Source organism: Folsomia candida, unplaced genomic scaffold (assembly GCF_002217175.1).
Source record: "Folsomia candida strain VU population unplaced genomic scaffold, ASM221717v1 Fcan01_Sc001, whole genome shotgun sequence".
In the NCBI taxonomy this organism is placed as follows: Eukaryota; Metazoa; Arthropoda; class Collembola; order Entomobryomorpha; family Isotomidae; genus Folsomia; species Folsomia candida.
The window spans coordinates 8,669,216-8,690,939 of NW_019091193.1; the positions used below are offsets into that span (position 1 = coordinate 8,669,216).

At 37.9% G+C, this 21,724-nt stretch overlaps 1 protein-coding gene across 1 annotated transcript; it reads right to left on the reverse strand.

Annotated features, from left to right (window-relative positions):
• Positions 1-438: 438 nt before the first annotated feature.
• Positions 439-18,833, reverse strand: LOC110863092 (hybrid signal transduction histidine kinase I). The gene is made up of 6 exons (XM_022112328.2): positions 18,457-18,833; positions 12,515-12,976; positions 6,405-6,533; positions 6,211-6,246; positions 5,820-6,100; positions 439-5,710 (listed from the first exon to the last, which is right to left on the reverse strand). The coding sequence occupies exons 2-6, from the start codon at positions 12,951-12,953 to the stop codon at positions 3,938-3,940; spliced, it is 2,658 nt and encodes an 885-aa protein (XP_021968020.1). The 5' UTR covers positions 12,954-12,976; positions 18,457-18,833; the 3' UTR covers positions 439-3,937.
• Positions 18,834-21,724: the final 2,891 nt, after the last annotated feature.

Here is a 21,724-nt window from a genome sequence, read left to right on the forward strand (position 1 = left end):
TCAAGTTTTCTTGCTCACCGAGAAATTTAGTTTGTAGGACAACCAATTTAACTGTCTTGTTCGTGTTCCATCCAGCACGCTCACCTTACGTCGTGGTAAACCAGGCCAAACTTTAAAACCTGTCGGCCTCTCTCTGCATATTTGCATTAACACCTTGTCGAACATTGTTTATTCGGAGAAAGGAGTTTATTGGTGTATGTATCATATGCGGGAGATGGGTTAGACGTCTGATTTTGACCCAGTTATACGAACTCGATGGAGAAAAGTGGGTGAAACTCTCCACGTGGATGAATTATTTGGTAGCATTCATCCGGCATCCAATGCTATATGGGATGAATAAGTTTTTTCTTGTATGTCAGTTGTATCGAATAAATGTATGTATGATATTGTGAGATGAGTTTACAAATTGTGCGGAGAAAATGATAAGTCAACGCAAAGTTTTTTTTGTATTTGAGTAAGTTTTATTTTCGTTTATTTATGAGAACATCATATTTGTATATTTTACGATAAATAGATAAAATTAAACCTTAGAGGCAATTCGACATGCCGTATAATGAACACATAAAACGTAGCAGTGAAAACATGAAGATATAAAATTGATTTCTTCAATAAATAAATAATTACCGGTAGAAATTACAGGTTGAAAACTTGATTGAAATTTTCATAACAAACCACGAGTTGGACATTAAAAACAAAACAATTACGCACGTGAATCGTATGCAATATGATAAATATCTGTACAAATTGTTGTTTCATTGCGGTGGATTGAAATAAGTGACAACTTTTGATTACAAGTTAGTTGCAGTAAGAATAAGTAGGATAACGATACAAATGATTAACTAATTAATGATGATACAATGACATAGTAATATATTTCGTGTGTGTGTATATATAATCAGTAGTTGATCGCACTTGTCGCAAAGTACGGAATGAACACTTTTTGGTGTTTATATACATATATCTCCACTTATCATTAGATTATCTATAATAATATGTACATAATAATAATAATATAATGATTGGTGATCCTAGCTTAAGATTAGTACTAAATATGCATACATACTTATACAGAAGTTGTAAAGTAATGTATGTATTACTTTGAAGAACCCGAAGTGAACAGACATCACAATGGTCTTCTGGACTTTGAACAACGGAATGAGATTCTCTTTTTACTTTGTAACCCAAAAGAATCCAACAAAATGCATTTTTTAAACCAGACTTTTTTTATATATAAAAACAGTTACTTAAAAGGAAAATGGCAACGACACAATTTTAATAAACTTCCAGGAAACAATTAATGAAACCACAAATAAAATAGATAAAAACAAATACAATTTTGATAAAGTGTGAAGAATAGTTAAAACTTTTTTTTCATTCCCCTGCTTCCATTTCACATTGTGATCTCAATTAAAGTCGTTCTTTTTCTACTGTTGGGCTCTGTGTGATTAAACCTATTTCAAGTCTCGGATTTTGGAGCCCTCATTTTTTGAGTCTATATTGTTAAATATAAATCTTTCGAATTGTCGTGTCCAATATCTTAGTTACCTCTTTGGTTTGCTCTATTTAGAAGTCGATAAAAGACTTTTTTGTGTCCCCCACCCACCAAATATGTACAACATTACAATTAGTTAGTAACAACAAACAACAAAACCTATTTGTAATGTACTTATTTAACGCTATTTTAATAAGTAATACATATGCTAAAATTACCTAAAAATGCCTGAGTATCTAGTAGAACTTCAAGTCTTATTAATAAGCTATTCATACCATACCTAATAAATATATGTATGTACCTATGTACTTTTATAGACAAGACAATACGAGTATGAATGACGCAGACCAAGACCAAGTACAAACTTCTATAAATTATGTACTTTACGACTCATCATAATCATTTTTAATTACTGTACAGCACCCTCCAAATCAGCTGACCAAAACGGTTTTTCAAATAATAAATATTGTAGATAGACATCTTTTGAAAATAAAATAAATTTTCTCTACTCTTATAGTTCTGAATAATTAGATTTCTAATTAACATTACCGACAGAGATGATGTAAATATGTATGTAATAAGTATGTAGGGATAGCCATGCAGAATGAAAATTAACTAAAAATCCACTGAAAGGAGGTTTTTATGCTTCTTGCAACAATAGATTTCTCTATTTTTGACTGTACACCTATTCTGATGATAAGACTACTTATCTAACGTCTACATATACCCAAGGAATAAATTTGTAACCAATTATACAATATTTTTTTACTGCGTAAACTAGCGGCACGTTAATTAATTATGTAATATGTACTTTGTAAAGCTTTGTTCGGCAAACTAGATAAATATGAATTGCTATTATTTCTTCTTTGGGATACAATTAAAGCTTATTAATTTTAAGACAATAACAAGACTCGCATCATTATTCATAAGTAATTACACTCATTTCATACACTTGGTTTTTAAAGCTTTGTCGCAAATTCCCGTGTTGGTCGTGAAATTTCTTTCTGACCAACTTTCTGGGGTTTTGGTATCATAGATTAGCACATACTCGATCTCTTTCGATTTTTTCAGTAATCTTACCTAATAACTCTAGTACACACAAAGGATGAAATTAATCGACAAAACCGAAACCACTCAACCGAATCTTCCTTGACAATGTAATATAATAGTAGTTGTAGTAGTAGCAGTAGTAGTAATATACTTTACATAAGATTGTACGCAATTCCTTTTTCAACTATTTTGAAACCCAATAAATTATCATTATTAGAATTTCTCAAAAGTTTTTGTGTTATTATTGTATTATTGTTTAATCTTTGCAATGTACAGTAATTACATGAAATGATGATCTTATGAACCTACCACTCACACCACACGATACGACATTAATATTTTTTACAATCTTTCGTTGTGCGTCTGCAGTTATTCAGCTTTGATACTACAAGTTAGCCATACATAGTTCAGTTCGGAAATTTAAAATTTTGAACACAATTTGGTTTATTTGATACGACCGGTGATAAAATTCGTTTCAATTTAATTGCCTTGATGACTCTAAATCTTATCTTTCTCATGATCTACCAAGTGGCGTTTGGTGAACCATTCATATACCTACACAAATTTTGAAGTGAGATATCTATACTTGCATAGTGACAGTACTTGTTTATGTATTTTTAGTAGTACGGCGGAGCGAGACATTGAAATGAGAGTTGAATGGAAACGGAGAAAATAGGACGAAGCATATAAACCATTGAGCAGTCTGAGATAAGTCAAGCCTTATTATTTATTATTTTAGTTTGTATAAGAGAAAATTGATGGATTGAGTGACTACAGTCCTGAATAAATTAACAGTCTTTGAAAAAGCAGGCAATGGTATCAAGTTATATATATATGTCCATATATATATTAATATGTATGTAAATGTATGTGTAATTACTACTCTTTTACGGCCCGACAATTAGTTTTCTGATCTTTTTTGGTGAAAAGTAGTAGCAATTATTTACGACACTGAATTAAAAAATATTATTTTCTAATCTTCTTTCCATAAATAAATTTGTCCATCTCATATAGTGGAAAATATTTTAGTTTCATCTATGAAAAATTTTAGGCTTTCGCAGTTTCAAGAACCAGGTATCGCTTGGTTTACGGAGAGGTACCAATAAGAATTACAAGTTTATACAGCTACTAAATACATTACTTTTTGTTTTAGCTTTTGTTGAAACAAGGCCTTCTTGGAATTCTTAAAATTTTTGCATTTTTTAGAAAATCTATTCATTGTAAGTCTTTCATTAGAATTTTATCCATCTCAAATTGATTTTTTTTAATTCAAAACCAAAAATAAACATGGCGAACTGTTCTTACTTTTTTCTTGTTAAATTACTAATCTGCATAATTTGAAATTTTGCAAAGGCTACATACTCGATTTTGACTTGAAGGGGTTGTTTATTTTATTTAAGAACATTTTTCAGCATACTGGATAACCGAGGAGAGTCTCAGTCTCTGAGAAAGGATGGACTCTGTGTTGCTGTTATTATTGGGAGCAGGAGTGGCAGGGTTTTCTTGGGCATATTTCTCTAAAATGAGACTGGATCGCTTTCTCGGACCCCCACCCGAGGAAGACGACCTCCTCTTTCCTACTCTGTCCCCATCGGAAGAATTGTTGTCATTATCGTTGTCGTTGTGATTATGGTTGTTGTGGTTCATCAACTCTTCCTCCGACCTTTGGCTACAGTCATCCATCAACTCCTCGTTTGACTCACTCAAACCTGGAGTGGATCTGGGTGTGGAGGTGGGAGTTAGACTGGCCACACTATTTCTCGTCGGAGAACCTGAACCTCGGGAGGAAAAGTCTAGTCCGAGGTCGGGACTTTGAGAATTACTTCTGGGGGGAGTTGTAGCCTGTCTAAAGTTGGAAGAAAACTGACTGCTTTGCATGACAGCTTTTGAGCCCCGAGTTAAGGCCAAAGCCAAAACTCCGCCTGGGGTGTAGTTTGAGATGGGATTGTACTCTATTATCTCAGGGGACCTATCCCTTCGGTCACCACCACCATAATTTCTTATTTGACTCCCTTCAAATGATGGAGATCGACGATACAAGTCTCCCTTTGCTCTGGTGTTATTGTTAAAGTTTTCAGAAATGATTGAAAAATTTTCAGGGATTGGGTGAACTGTAGCCAGATTTTTAGCTGAACGACTTTCTTTCTCAAAGTCGTTGGATTTTCGAGAAAAATTGAAATTATTGTTAACTTGCAAATTATCTTTTGGAAGACCGTACCCAAACTGCTCAAGGAAAGGTAGTACTTTCTTGTCTCGAATGCTCGCATTTGCCAAGAAAAGTTTGTCACGATGATGATGTGCAGTAGGTGCCTCGTTATTACAGATTTGTGCTTTCCCTACAATGCTACTCATGCCGTTGCTTAATAAGCCTCCGAAAGCCTTAAAATTAGCTGGATTACTGATAGAAGAAGCCGTGCTGAAATTTGTGGCTTGTTGTTTAGCTGAAGAGATTTGGCTAAAATGCCTTGGAGGAGGGGACTCTGACGAAGAACGGTGACAACTGTTTGTACCAGAAGAAGGAGATAATAGGGAGGACGAGGATGCATTATTTGTAAGAGGAGTAGGAAGTTTTGAGGTGACGTACAAAAATGTAGTTCTGGATTGTGGGCTTTGGTGTACTTGCACCCCTGGAGGAAGCATTGGGTACGGTAAGTTTGTCGCTGGGTTCAACTTAACGCTACTGCTCATCTTATTACTATTAGTATTATTACTGTAATTGCTATCTCTATTGGTATTGTATCCATTATAATTGTTACCGCGATGGTGGTGATTATGGAAGTTGTTGTTTCCACTGTTGTTGTTGTTGTTACCGGAGTTGGATGATTGGGAGGTAGACTTTAGCTGTGCTGGCGACAGATGATGAGGAACATCGACATATACAATCGGACTGGCTGGTGGCGTCTTGGGGGATTCTGCGTGCGGCGAGTTTTGGGAAGAGATCTCAGAGTCGGAAGATTCTCGATTTTCCTTGTCCGAATTCTGCGGTGTTTGCGACAACGACGAAGGGGAAGGTACGCTGGTGGGCTCAATCATGGTGGGTGGAGACGATGGCTCTTGTGGGACGCTTCCCTCGGAGTGGGTTTTGATGTGCGACTCGAGGGACTTTTTGGAAGTGAAAGTCCCATTGCATAATGTGCATTTGTAAACTTTCTCCCCGTAATGTGCCACCTGTAAATTGTAATAAGTCGTATTGTAGATACCGGTAAGTGATGCTAGGTGTTAGTTATGACTTCTGATACGTAGATATACATAGGAAAATAAATGTCTTTCTATTTACCTGATGCAACTTCAGCACGTGATTGTAGCCGAACGATTTTCCGCAGATATCGCAGGTATATGGTTTTTCACCTGTGTGGGTGCGGGTGTGGACCTTAAGCTGTTTGGAGCAAGTGAATCCCTTGTTGCAGACTTTGCAGACGTACGGTTTTTCGCCAGTGTGCGTTCTCATGTGAATGACCAATTGACCGCTCTGGATGAAAGTCTTCTGACAGATCTGGCACCGATGAGGTCTTTCTCCCGTGTGAATTCTCATATGACGATGAAGCTTTCCACTGTGCTCTTTATTGGGAAAAATGGAGGGGAATAAATTAATTGATGAAATTAATTTTAGCTCTTTATATTAATTAATTTTAGCTCTTTATATTAATAAAAGGTGAGTATATACTCACCAAATGCTCTTTGACACACTTCGCATTTGTACGGTCCTAAGGGGTCGGGGGGAATAAAAAATGATGTTAGTTTTCAAATTTTTCAAAAATAATCGACTATGAACATTTTTAGCGACCTCCCAAGTCAAAATACTCGCGGAAGGTCGCTAAAAATGTGCATTTCTTTCCTATGCAACTTTAAAGACTTCACTTACGTTCTTTTGTATGTATTCTGCGGTGAACGGATAGATTTTCTTTCACGGAAAAAGATTTGTTGCAGTATTCACATTGGTAGGGCTTTTCTCCCGTGTGCGTCCTGTAATGCCTTGTCAATCTTGCTGGTACTGAAAATCAGAATAAATATTATGATTATATGTTTGACAGAAAAGTGGAATTAAATATACTTATCAACTGACATGACATGTTCCAACCCTAACAAACTGAATAATTGAAACTTATTCATGAATAAACTAAATTGCGTAGTAGCAATATAATTATTTGTAAATAGTCGAGGTTATTAACAGAGTTCGTTGCATGATGTTTTTGGCGTGGCGAATATGTAGGTGATGAAATGGTACTACCTGCATAAACCTCAATTCGCTTCTCAGAACTAAATCATCGCCATTCCAACCATTCAAATATTCTGTTTGGCAAATACATACGTACAACTGTGCAAAGCGGCCCTGAACTAAGTAACAAGCAAAAAATTTTAGCTCGTTTCCGTCCCTCAAATTTAACAGACGAAGAGTGAGAGGCAACAACATAGCAATTATAAATATATCAACCTATCTATACGTACATACACCTATGTAAATACCTCTGCATTTTCCCCTCGTGCATATATGGCCTTGTACATACATAGCTTAGTCTATCATTGTTGTGCAAAACCTCACGAAAAGGTGAGACTCAGACTAGACTCGAATTTTGCTCTGACATGATTACTCTTAAAATCAACAACCTCACATTCCCGACTTCAATATAAATGAATCACTATGTTAATCATTTTTGGATGATTGTCATGTGAAGACTTTGTCTCATCTTCCCCCAAAGTAGAAACTGGAGTAGTCGGATACAACAACACCACCACCAATCAGGCACCATAATTAACCGTGTGCTGACAAACTCTTCCCCTTAACACATTCTTCATCCAGCAAAATCAAAATCATTTTTATATTGAAAATAAACCGTTGCAAACGAAATGTAGCAATAGGGTGAAACCAAGCCGGCGACCCATCTACACGGTCACGGGGTCATCGAAATCATGTGCATCGAATCACGTGCGTCGAAATCATGTCGATTATTGAAATCCCCGTCCCAAAATACGTCTAAAACTATCTAAACGACAACACTCGATATTTTAGACATTTTTTGTCGTGTTCACGGTCATCGCACGTCAAAATCATATCGATTTTCGAAATCCCCGTCCCGAAATTCGTCTAAAACGACATCTTTGACCGTTGGCGTCATCACCGTGGCGCCGTGACCTTACGACGTACAACGCCCATCTTCGAACTTGTCCGTACTTTTTGGATTGGAAACACTATTGGGAAAACCGCATGTCGAAATTCGAATCCGTTCTAAAGTTAGAGCACGAGCAGACAAGGCATTTCCATTATAGGGTTTCACCCTATAATAAAACTTATTTTGCTAGTAATATTTATTTTGTGTGCGCAACACTCGAATTTATTAGCAGATAGATACATATAAATATCTATATTAATACCGCAAACAGTATTTATTTAACAAGAAAGACTAGGAAAACAAAAGAATTAGAAATTATTATATTTTCTTATTTTTTTTATGGCCAAGTTTGACTTTTATAAGTCAGTCTCAATCTGCCTCAGTCAGCGACATCTCGGTGTGGGATTGTAACTCGAACCCCGAGTTGCGCACGCTATGGAGAGACTGCCAGCTGCTTGGGGAAGATCCATTAATTATGTCCCGCTGGCTAAGATGGGCGGGATAGGGAAAAATCCCTATCTTGCAACTATTAGCCAGCGTGACATAATTAATGCATCTTCCCTTGCTTGCTTGCTTGAAAGTGGTGGTGGTGCAAGCTCAACTCACGTAGTAGGCTCATATGTGTGCTGGACGTCACCGAGTACACTTCTTCCGCTCGCACGCACTTCTTCAGAAATTCAAATCTTTTTTATTTTTTGAATTATTATTATAATTTCTTTGAATTTAACTAAACCTACTAAGCAATAGCAGCATAACACAATTGATGCGCTTTTAGTATTTTATGAACGCAGGAATTGTAATTGGGAATCCGTTATTAAAGTCAACATTAGCAGTTCAGGTAAGTTTTCAATATTATTTCATATTTTGTAGTTATATAAATTGATTCCAAAGCGAATTTTCAATTTTTACGAATGATATTTTAATTTGTACTTTAGCAAATAAATGTAATATTATTCTTAATATTATTATTCGAATTTTTAGGTAAACATAAATCTAAAATTATGATGATTCCTTCTTGCATAAATTAACCTCTACCTCTCCCTATTCAAAAGTTATTCAACCTCAAACTCGTTGGAACAAACTGAACAACTTTTGCCCCAACGATTTAAAAAATGAAAATTTTGTTTCAAAATAAGTCATTTGTACCAATGGTGTCATAATTTCATTCATTTTTATGTCGACATTCATTGAAGTTCCGTTTTCAGCAATTAAATCCAAATTTTAGCCAAATGTAAATGTATCACATGAATAATTTTGCTTGAAAACAGTCTGGGGTTTGTCTCCCCAATTTCCCCAATTTATTAGTAATATAAACTTGATCACATCAGCTGTGACAATTTATTATATCATTTCTCTAAAAACTTATTCCAAACACTCGAAATCTGTACGAATCCAGTATTACAATTTTGCAACTGTAGCTATGCTTCAATATCAAACCGTTACACATCTCGAGCCATCTGCTCCGCCTCCTTAAAGTTATGTACGTAAATTTTGATGTTTTATGCACAATCAAATGAGTTTTCTAATTAAGTTAGGTAGCTACACGAGTATTTATCTAGCAATTAGTCAATTATTATAATTAGATAAAATAGTGTTGCCGTCACACGTTGGTGACTGGAACGATCATCGTTTTTTCTTCAACTCGCACACCTTCAGCACTCTAGTTATAACAGTTCGTGCTATAGTTAGGTAAATTCGGTTAGAAGTTATCAGGTAAATATTTTAAGGAATCAGTCCCACTTCAAGGTGAAGCTTTTTAGTAGAAGCCAATTGATGAGGTAAATTTGCATCTGATAAGTTTTTGACAATCAAGGAGAAGCATCATTAATATAATTTCGTTGGCAATCTGGCCATTTTCCTTTTTTTAAAGGCGTAAACGAAAGTTTAATTTGTTACCTTATTAAACGGAAGCTACCAGTAGGTCCACAGGCTAACACAATATATATATAAACTCATGCAGGAAATATTACATAATAAAAATGTCAAGTTGAATGGAATTTGTGGCAGCATTAGGGGCCAACTCCCATAACAAACGCAATATTTTTCCAATTGCAGTAATCATACCTTCGTAGAGCAGAGTTCCCAAGGATGAGCTACCCAAGTAAGAAACGAAAGATAGACGAAGACCCTGAAGGACCTTGTCGCTGTTTGTGGGTTTCCAATGATGGTGAAATATGCGGATTCTTTGCACTAAAGAGGTTGAAATCGGGTGGACATCCGACTAAAATATGAATCATCTTTAATCATTATAGCATAGCGTGGATATTATGAAGAATGAAGAAGGAATGTGGGTGAGAGTTACACGAAAAGTCAAGATTGTAAGGAAGAAGTCTCCAAAATCTCGTTCAATTTCTTTTGAAACGAAAAAGACAAAGGTTGAAGAACAACTGAAGCAAGAAAATGCTGTACAACTTCCGTCAGAAACAAAATTGATTGTTGAAGCTATAACCACCCTGGGAAAAGCTCGGGGATCAAGCTACTCGGATATTGAGGAGTATGTAAGTACGACGTCCGGGTTCAAGATTAAGTTTGAATCGTTAAGCAGGCTTATCAAACGCAAAGAAGTAGTCCAAACTCAAGGTGAGAACTCATTTAAGACGTACAAACTTGGGAAAACTTCAGTAAAACCTATCAGGGAACCAGAAATGATCCTAGCCGCAGTAACAGCAACCCACAAACCAACAACCAAGGAAACGATTAAACGTTATATAGTGGACAAATACAGAGTTGACTGGACGCAATTTGGAAAAAATTTCAACCATAACCTTACCGTCTTACTTAATGCGAGGAAACTAATCGCATCAACCAGTGGTTATGTTTTGAACACCAAATTTTATGGAAATAACCGTGAAGCTACAACCGTAGATGAGAAGAAGCAGGTCGACGAGAAAGAGGTCGAGGAGGAAGAGGAACTCTTGGATGTCTTTTAAAGAGGACGATAAGGAAGAGAACGACAACGAATCTTACGGTAGGCTATATTTAAAGATTTTAATACGACGATAAAAATCTCAGTTTGCCTCCAAGACACCCAAATTGATTATATGTAAAAACATCGGCTTTTCCTCACCAATCTCATTTTCCCCACTAATCTCACTTTGCTCTAAAAACTGGAACATTTATTTACGCCTTATTGATTTCAATTTAACAGATAGAATTGAGGTAACAGCCCAAACAATCCACCTGCTTCACATGCTGCCTTTCAGCTTTCCAGTTAACGTAGAAAAATTTCGATTTTAATGCTTCACAATTATGTATTACAGCGTTATATTAGGATATATTATTTTTAGATTTATTTGTACATAGTAGGATAATTAGCTTAGTATAGTATGAATGTGTGTGTGAATGGCCGTGGATGTGGAAGAAGGGAGGACCGTTTTTTATTCAAAATTTATTTCAAAACCCCAATTTGGCTAATTAGAATCTTTTTTCTTCGACAAACGGTTGGGAGGTGAGGGTGGATGGGCCCTCCTTGATGTACCTCAGTTGGCCCCATAATCTGTGGTTGCGAGATGCTCATCTTTTCAGAAGACATCGAACCATAGGTTATAGGGCCAACGACATACCTGCATCAAGGCCACATCCACGGCGGCCCACTTGTCCCTGCGTTCAGTAGGCTCACGATTCGGTCCCTACGCACCTAGCGGAAACAAAGGGATGCTGTGCTGGTCGTGGCGCTGGCGCTTGGCGTGGGGACAAGTGGGTCATGTATGAATGTTTAGTTATACTTCTAGGTTATTTAGTTATTAGTTATTTAGTTGGATGCAACCCTAAGCGTGCTTTTTTCAAAAAATAAAACATATATAAGGCCAATTATCTAAATTGTTTATTATTAGGGCTTTTCTCCAGTGTGAGTCCTATATTGCCTCGTCAATCTTGCTGGCACTGTAAATCATAATATTACAACTAAATGTGATGCTTCGCAGTTGGCATTTGTTTAGAATATGAGCCATTGTTTGGTGATGAGTTGTGTTATATACAAAAGTTGTAGTTTAGTTAGTGCCCCTTGAACGAGTGTGAGTCAACCTTTTGTGCTTTCTTATTGTGGCCGAATACCTACATATGTAAATACCTCTGCATTTTCCCCTCTTACATATATGGCCTTGTACATAGCATCATAGCATAGCATCACTGTTGTGCAAAACCTCACGAGAAGGTGAGACTCAGGTACTATCAACTTCCGGATCTCGATGCCCTTTGGATATGTTGTAGTGTCCCATGAATGAACAACAACCCTGCAGTGGTTTTATGCCATGGCCATATTTGCGCCCGCCACACCCACTCAAAGGTGCCCAAAAATCGCTTTCACTCCAGCTTTCACTCATTCAAAACCAAGCCAAAAATCCAATTTTACTCCTATTTTGAAATTTATTTCACCAATATACTCCCAGGTAGTTGTTCTCTTATCTCCAATATCAAACTCAACTTTTTTGCTGATTATTTCGCAGGCATAATTTACTTTGTTGATTACTACAACAAAGCTCATTCAGAATTTTAAATTTTAAAAATACTTACAAGTTCAAAAAGTTGAGTTTAATGTTGAATATAAGAGAGCAACTATCTGGGGGTACAATAGTGAAAGAAATTTCAAAATCCGACTAAAATTGGATTTTTGGCGTGGATTTGAATGAGTGAAAGCTGGAGTGAAAGCGATTTTTGGGCACATTTGAGTGGGTGTGGCGGGCGCAAATGTGGCCATGGCATCAAACCACTTATTGCTCATTCATGTGACACTACAAAATATCCAAAGGGCATCGAGATCTGGGAGTTGATAGTACACAACCTCCCCTCCTCAGACTAGACTCGAATTTTGCTCTTACATGATTGCCAAAACCTACGCCAATATACATAAAATAAAAACACCTACCAGCAAACGTTTTCCCGCAGATATCGCACTGGTAGGGGTCTTCTCCCTCGCGGTGAGATCTCAGGTGGTTCTGGAAAGTGTTCTTTTGCTGAAATGTCTTCCCGCAGAATCCGCACTGAAAACCGGATGTGCTGCTTGTGCTGCCCGTGACGCTTTCCCCACTACCCGGCTCGCTGGCTCTGCTGGTTCCCGGTGGGGTTATGGGAAGCAGTCCAAGATCAGGATGACCTTTGTCCTCCAGCCGGCTCAAACCGCTGTTATTCGGGGAAGCGTTGTCCGTAGGGCTGTTATATTGGTATAGGCTTACTTCCGGAGTGCAGACCACTTTCTGACCTCCAGGACCTGCTCCTCCTTCGGTCGTTGTGGTGGTTGTTGCTGAAGTCTTGTACATGGCTGGGAATTGCTGGCTCATAAATTCAATCATCGACGTGTTTGACATCTTTTTTCTCCAAAGTGTGTAACCTGCCAAATTTTAAGAATACAACAACTATGAAATATTTGTCAATCATAGACAAGACAAAAAAATCATTTGGAAATTGAATGTCAGGATGAAAAAAGACATGAGCAGACTGTGACGTGCGTCAATTTTTGCAAACATAGCGAGTTACTCATTACTCATGTCGTACATGTATGTGGTACCCGAAGCATGTGGAAATTTTTATCCCCTGACGCAGCCACCTAACTAACCTACCTGAAGCTTGTAAAATATTCAATTTGAACAAGAGAATATCCTGCTGAAGACCTTCAAATGACTATTTACAATGCATTACTAACCCTTGTCAACTATGTATAGGTACCTTGTCAGGTGATGCAAAATAATAATAAATTTCCATATTTCTGAATGACGAACTTTACTACGAATTTAATAAGTTGATACGAAGAAAAAAAAATATTAGTCAGCAAAGGAAATCATTCACTTTGTAATGTTTTCGTCATGTTTACGTCCAATTGAAATTTTATTTGATAAAATAAGGTCACGTAATTTCTTCTTTGCAAACGAGTCGCAATGAAATGCGCATGCAAATCAGGTATTTTTATATTGCAAGATGAGCAAGTTTTATGTCGGTTCGTTGGCCATTCTACATTGTAGTATGAGCTACATACATAAATTGCAGTCTGCAATTTGCAGATATGCAAAATTTAAGTGAAAAAATAAACAAAAAAGCAATTTCATAACGTGGTGAGTGATAATAATTAATATTACTTCTCATCGGAATCTTAATCTCCGACAACATTGCGATTGGATTATGTTTTTATAATTTGTATTCTTCTTCTTTAATTTGCCATGTTTTACGTCATCAACCTTGTATAAGAATTATGTAACAAGGATGATTATGGCATCTGCAAATGGTTTTAACACCTTTCAGACATACATATCTCCATAATTCTTTGCAACTAACAAACAACTCGGGTAGCAAAAGTTTAAGGTAGAAGTTACATATGTATTTACTTGTGCACTGCAAAAAAATTCAATTTATTAAGACTCTGGTTGAGTCAGAGAAACATCATGTTCATAAAAAATACATGTACTTTGAGTACTGCCTCATCCAGAGATAATTTTCTGGTACTCAGAAAGGCTGACTGAAACCAAGCTAAATGAACCAAGTTTGGAGGAAAGAGAGCACAAGAATGGTAGCGTTAACACAGGTCAAGAATTGCACATCCCATACACACTGTATGTATCTAGAATGTATTTATTACATTTGTGGCCGGATTGCCTGCCCAATAGTTTTTGCGGCACGTCATGAGGATCCACTTTTTGCACATTTAACCTCCCACAACATAGCAAGCATCCACAACCAGGCGCCTCGCAATTTGTGTGTGCAGGTCTTGAGCGAGTTGAGCAAGTGGGAAAGGCTTGTGCAAAAACTAACCTCAGGGGTAATACCTATCTATGAACTGCAAACTCCGAGAGGCCAACCCTCCTGCCAACTAGTTTGCAGAATTTTTAGCACTACTGCGAAATGGATAAGTTATCCTGAGCCTGGGTTGTCTGACTCTGCTAGGAACGTGAAACGTTAGGTTAGGCCATGGTATAAGTTCCCCTTTGCAAAATGAGTTTCTACCCTCATTGCCGACTATGTATGTACTACTACTATACTGCTAGTTTGGCCTCCGTGTACATTTTGCACACATTTTGCACATCCAGTTTGTCGCATGGTAAGGCTGTGCTAGCAATCAATAATGCCTAAGCAACCATTCCCTTTCCTAACTCAAATTGCATAGTACTACACACAACTTCGTCATCCTGCTGAGTGAGAGACATCATTTATCATTATGATGGGTTGGCTGAAATCACTGGTAGTCTGGCTGGTTTAGTGCAGGATTGGTCCGGCTAGCTTAGCCTTGTATTTTTGCAATATTGTTTTATTACACTGTTTTCTCTAACCTTTTCCTCTCAACGGCATAAATGGCAGTCTAGCACGAACCTTGCAAATATGCATAATGCTTTAAATAAATATGTTTTACATCGATTTTGCGACTTTATGCACATTACAGTATATTGAGTTACATAATAATGACACGTATAATGAATGACACATTCAAAATAAGGTCGAAAGTGCTGTTGGTAATAATATTTGTTGGCGAAAACTCAGTTTTTCCACCATGTTTATGTAATATTAACCCAAATCTCGTCTCAAGATGTGGGCTCCAACTAACTAAAGCTCACGATAAATAAACACAGATATCTTGGAATTGGTTCAATCACTCAGGTCCCCACATGCAGCAGGCCTTCCACTATTTTCACTCCACCTCTCTCTAGACTCTAGACAGCTCTTCTGCCTAAATGTGTCATGCATAATTGCATTCCATTTATCAATTAATCATCGTTCAGTCTTCCTGTTGATGACGCAAAGATACATCATCCTGCAGCCTGGCTTTTTAAACAAAGCTCATCAACTGCCGTATTCACCTCTACCTACCCTCACATTTTTTGATTAGGGTGACATCACAATATTATCAGCCCAGCTTGTTCAAGTGTTTAGGTTCATGCTTAATTATGCGCTTACATGAGTTTAAATTCTCCATATGACTGATTACGTGAACTATTTGCAAATTTAATTTTTGCACACGAAATAAATAGTTGCGACTAAAGTTGAGGTAGTCAACTTACATACATTATTGTACGCTTGGTTTACCTTTAAGCTCATGGTTCCTATCCCACTTTGCTTTCATTATTCAATAACAATGCCGTTAGGATAGGTTGTGTTTTTATGGTTGAATCTGGCATTGAGAGAATTTAATGCAAACTTTGAATGAGGTATGTACAGATTGCTGTTACACCGTTCACTTGATACACTGTTATCTTTAACTTTTGCCAGAATTAACTGATCACCATCACCATTGTTGTTGTTGCCGTAGCTCAGCTACAGTAGCTGTTACTATCTAAGTTTTAATTCTTTCCTCAAATTCAGACAGCGACATCCGTCCCTAATTGATTCAGATTTACCCCAAATCGTCATTCTAAGCATTTACGTCATTTTGAGCAATTCACAATAATGTCGCCCTCCTCCCACGCAATGTTTTGGGTTTAGCTGAATACAATCAATTTTGCAAGTGCTGCCACAATATCAATACAATAATGGGCATAACCACCCACCAATAATGCATAAAAAGGAGTTGGAACGGGCCCAGGAATAATATGCATCAAGGAGGAGGATTTTCTCATCCATCCCGTAAACAACTAAAAATAGTCTTATGATGAGACAACATGCATGGGATTCGTGTCGTTGGTGAATCAGTACATTATTATGATGGTGATGAGAGATACCGTCTCGTCATCGAACCACTACTAATTCCCATTCAATCCAGATTGTCTTAAGCAGAAAGTTGGTAAACAGAGTAAAAATGCAGACCCAATAAGTAAAGTACAGACGAAGTAGTGTGTCTCAACATTTATATCAACCAACTACTGCCAAATCACCGTCTAATTTCCTGATTACACATACAAGTACCTATACCAACTCATGTTCTTAGAATAATGTATGAATTAAATTCGCGAGCAGCAAAACAAAATATTTTCTATTGACAACAACTCTTATTACTTAACATGCGAACAATCTGGAAAGTAATATTTATGAAGGGAAGAGAATAATGAAAATTTGGACAACAACAACGTCGAGGAAAAAATGTAGTAAAAGAGTGCATCATTTGGGGGAGCTTTAAAGCATTGGATACTACCCGAGAGTGGTGTTATTACACAAAGAATGCACTTGGTCGTTAAGAGGGAGCCCGTTTATGAGAATGTCGTTTGTCCAACCGAGCTTTATTTGATCATTTTTCAATGATTTTCATCTTTCTGATTGAGAAAAAAGGCTACGAATCAAGGGCTGATGTCTGATCATAATACGGCACCAGTACAGGTCAAAATTTTCAGAAAATTTCGAAAATTTCCGAAAATCTTTCCCCTAGAAGAGCGTCGCCTACTTTGTTACTCACGGTTAGTCTCCACGCGTCGCTTTGTAGTAGTGCTGGGCATTTGGGTATGATGTTGTGCAGTTCATTCAATTCGACGCTCCTCCACGTGCGATTGCATTGAGAACTGGGGTGCTCTTCGACGCGGCCGTTGGCATTGTGACCATCTACTGCGCATGGGAGCTCTAAGCTGTGCCTCCACGAGTATCTCGCTAGTTGACGTCCTGATATTATGAGAGAGTTTTTTAGGCCGTTCTACTGCCTCCCCAACCATAGCACTATATATACGCAGTCGTCCCCTACCTTACCTTACACAACATTCATTTCAGAGGCACATTCACACATTTTGCAGGATCCATCACCCCAAAATGTACCAGCATCTCACTACTCTCTCAGCCCAGTGATAGCGTCAGCAATGCAATAATGCACAGCCACACCCCTTCATAGGGTCTCATAATTTCAGATGCAACACTATTATCTGTCCCTCCGAAAATACCTGCGAAATGTTCCACCAAAATTTCATGACATTGGTCTGAAATGTGTGAGATGTGCTCATCTCGACAACATTTCCCAGGGGGCACGCTGACACGACCCCGTGGATGGATGGACCCCGATAAGTGTGATGCTATAAGTATATCTATATTATCAAAATAACACCAATAAGTATATCTCTCTTTTGCTGCAGTCAGACCTTGTTTCCCGTCCTATAGAAGAGCATTTGGTATTTATGTGGCTCTATGTTGGATAACTCAGGTTTAACCAGGGCCGGGTGACTAAACTAATTTTACCTTTTCCCCGTGCACCACAGATTTAATAAGTTTGCACATGACATGAGATTTGGATAAGATAAGTTGGGAGTTTTGGTGCAAAAAAGTTTCGAATTGCTTCATGATAAGCGCGGCATGTGCAAGCGGTGCTACGACGCTGTGGACGGCAAACAAGAAACTATACCTATAGTTCATCTTGTTTATGTCTTTATAGAGGAGAACTTTCGACTACCGACCTAACATACCCTAACCATAATACCATAGGTTAGGTTACAGACTTAGCTTACAGAAATTCGACTGCACGTGTCGAACGGTGCCCCACAAGGCCCCAGAAAAAGAAACGAGCATATCCTCAACCTCAAACCTATCTCAATAAGATGTACCTTCGAGAGAATCAACCCTGCATTTTGCCCTTATTCTGTGGGGGCCCTTCCACTCACGCAATCCATCTCTTCCCCAATTATACCTGTGCCAATTACACTTCATCCCTTGCAAAAAGCGTCCCTGAATTCCTACCATGAGGGGCAATATGAGCCAACAAGGATGAAAAGTGAATGACTTTTGCCTCAAAGACTTTGCACGACTGCAACTTTTTCAAAAACGGTTCAGAAATTTCAGAAATTTCTTCCGCAGATTAACTAAAGTATGCTTTTTCTTGGAAATGTATGCAAAATTTGACCACTTTTCTGAACGGTATGCTCCCGATATGCAGATGAAGGGGTGAAATTAGATAAGTCTCAAAATAGTTTTTCCTCTTACCTTGCAATTATAGTGGCGGAATCCAATTATATTTCTCAAAGTTATTCCTCCTCGTCAGTCTGGGGACGGGTGGACTTAAATTGTGGATCCTCGTAAGAAACTTAAAGCTTAGATGAGCACCAATAAGAAATTTCGAGGGATGAAATTTCCGACTACATTTAGTATTTTTGAGTCTGTTCCGCAGCAGGTAAATATATGAACCACTCTCTGAAAATCAGGAGCACGGGAGTGGTCAAGTCTTAATTGTTGCTGGGATTTAAATCCGTTTTCATAAGATGTAGCCTTTAAACTAAGGCATAAGTCGGCGTTGTATTATCCCCGAGAACCGTCTCGCAAGGGTGCTAAACTGAATGTGAGCTGCCCCACACAAAACTGCTCGCTCTTCTACCGTAGCGTACGCTCGTACATACGCGATGCCTCTGCTGTATAGCTAGCTGCACTTCTTCCTCTTTCTCCTCGCTTGTCCTTTGAACCAGCAGCTTGGGCTACGATGATACTACGAAAGGGATGCACTTTTGCCTACTTGGTGGAAAAAAGAGAGAGACAGAGAGATAAATTTTGTCAGAGAGCTTCAGATGCAGAGATGCGAGTGATTGACTCTTCTATGTTAATGAAAATGCACAATTTGCACTTTTTTAACCCTAGCTTTTGGCCAATTAAATACTTTACAAGAGCAAATTTGAGATTGAGTTTTATTTGGCTTTTAGACGTATAAGCTCGTCCGATGGCTGGTTTGGCTTTGGTTAGATTTTAATGAGTGAGTGTACGTAGCAGGGAATACGTGGGATCGGATTGTGAGCTTAATGTTCGGATTGTGAGCTTAATATTCTTAATGGTGACTGATGTTATTTGTGTAACTCAACAACTTTATTTTTTCGTTATCAATTCTATATCTGATACACGTGCAATTATTTATGAGGATTGCTTACATTCTAATATTACCCTGAGTCATCGCAGCTACTTGAATAATTTGATTCGATGGATTTATTTAGTTGGCCAATGAACAGGATTGATCTTGTATGACTTGTAAAATAATGTCCAGATTTAAGCAAATAATAAGTACAAATTATGTACGAGATGAGATGATATAATACAGTTTGAACTAGAGCAGATGAGTCTCAAGTTGGACAGGGACTGAAAAAATTACTATTCTCAACTTCCCCAACAATGCTACTCCTACTTTTCTGGGTCAAAGCACAAGGAATGATTAGTTCTGACTGGATCGGTGTCCGTCTAGAAATATTGTGTCGAGGAGGCGATGTTGTGGCGTTGGTTTGGTTCTGGGATAATAAGCAGGAACTAGATCAAGCAACGCCTCCTCTTCTTGTCCTGACATTGCCCAATAACTTTGACATGACATTCAAAATATCTTGAGCAGGATTGGACGGTTTTTCGAAACTCTGTTGCACATGTATTACACATTAACTGAGCAGAGATACAACATGCATCATCAGAGGAGGCGATGGTCGGGAGGAAATATTTTAACATTGAGAGTTCCGCACAGGGATCACAATTTAAACGGATGGTAGAAACCTCCATCCTGTATCGGGTATCGGGTTTTGCGGGTGCAGTGCAAGGAGGGAAAGGTGAAGTTGCACTTTCTCTCTCACTCTCGCACTCTCACTTGCCAGGCAGCAGGCAGCATTAGCCCAGTTTTCAGAGCTTGCCCCCTCAACCCGATGCATATGCATGTTCGGAGAGGTAAAAGTGATGGGCGAGACTGTAGGCAGGATGGCGAGGAAGGAGACGAAGTGAGAGAGCGAGAGTGAAAGTGCGGCAGTTGGAAAGCGATGCCCCGATCGGCAGGATGTGCGTGGGTTTGGAATAAAGTGCCTTTCACTCATTCGCCCCGTTTTAAAATGACATCCAAATTATCCTAAAACCAGGGAGAAATTTTCATGATTATTATGATGATGCAGCGGAAATTAATGTATCACTTTGTACTGCTTTACATTATGCCTATGTATCCTGTATTATGTGTTATGTGATATGTATACGATGTCAAGCTATTATGTGCATATTTACAACGGTCAAATCTGGTGCTTTACTAGTTTGGTGGTCTCTTTTAAGGGAGATGTTTTATAAGAATAACAACATTTCTCAAGAATTTGACCCACTTTACGGGCATAATTTTCCAAGAAATAACTTGTAATAGTGGGTGGAACACGGACCACCTAATTTTAATTTCATCGTCGATTCATCACCACTTTGAGGATTCAAGTTCACTCGCATCGGCAGTCGTCTCGGCTCGCTTTGAGCGTTAGATGGATGGGTTAATTTTTGAGAGTGGCTGATTGATAGGCAGTTATGTAAGCGTGATGTGATACACAAGACAACAATGGAACAGGCGCACTCTTTTCACTGTATTGTATTTTAGTCTGGCTAGACCATATAATGTGTTGGATTTTTTTTCCATTCGAGAGGTCAAAGTCTGAAAAACAGCCTAAGTGAATGATGTACATACACAGATGTATATTATGTACAGATGTATGTACTGTGCATGTAATAATCGATTGTTTTTTAACTTTCAAGGGTCATATATCCACCAGGGGTGACCTTAGCCATATGTACATATATGCAGAATATGCACACCTCTGTGCCTTAGACATAAAACATTTTGTCATTAAAAGACAAAAAAATGGGGATTCCCTCCCTCGCCGGAGGTTAATCTTGGTTATCCGATTTTAACCCCAAAATTCAAGGTCTTTGCAATTGGGGGTTGTTTGGGGATTAATGCATGTTGTTGGGTACATATGTGGGTGGAATTATGCCCAGTTTTTGCTCAACAACTCGAAATCTGACCACATTGGCCCTAATTCCAGTGATTCCAGACTGAGCTTTTATGCATATGCTTATCATCGTTAAAGCTTTATATGTATGTATGAATAGTCAAAAATTATGAGAAACTTTGAAAGTAAATGCATACCTTAATTAATAATGCACCGAATTATCTTAATTTTTGCCACACATTAATGTACAATTTATTAAAGTTAAGAATTATGTCGCGGGACGCGACATAACTTTAAACTTTCGAACCTCGAAAGTACGCGCGTACTTAATGAAAAATTCTAAGTGTCTAAGGCACAGAGCTGTGCATATTCTGCATATATGGCTAAGGTCACCCCTGGTGGATATATGACCCTTGAAAGTTAAAAAAACAATCGATTATTACATGCACAGTACATACATTTGTACATAATATGCATGGAATTTTCGATCTCCAAAGTTTTGGAATTGGAAGAACTAAGTAAAAATATAGAAGATCAAC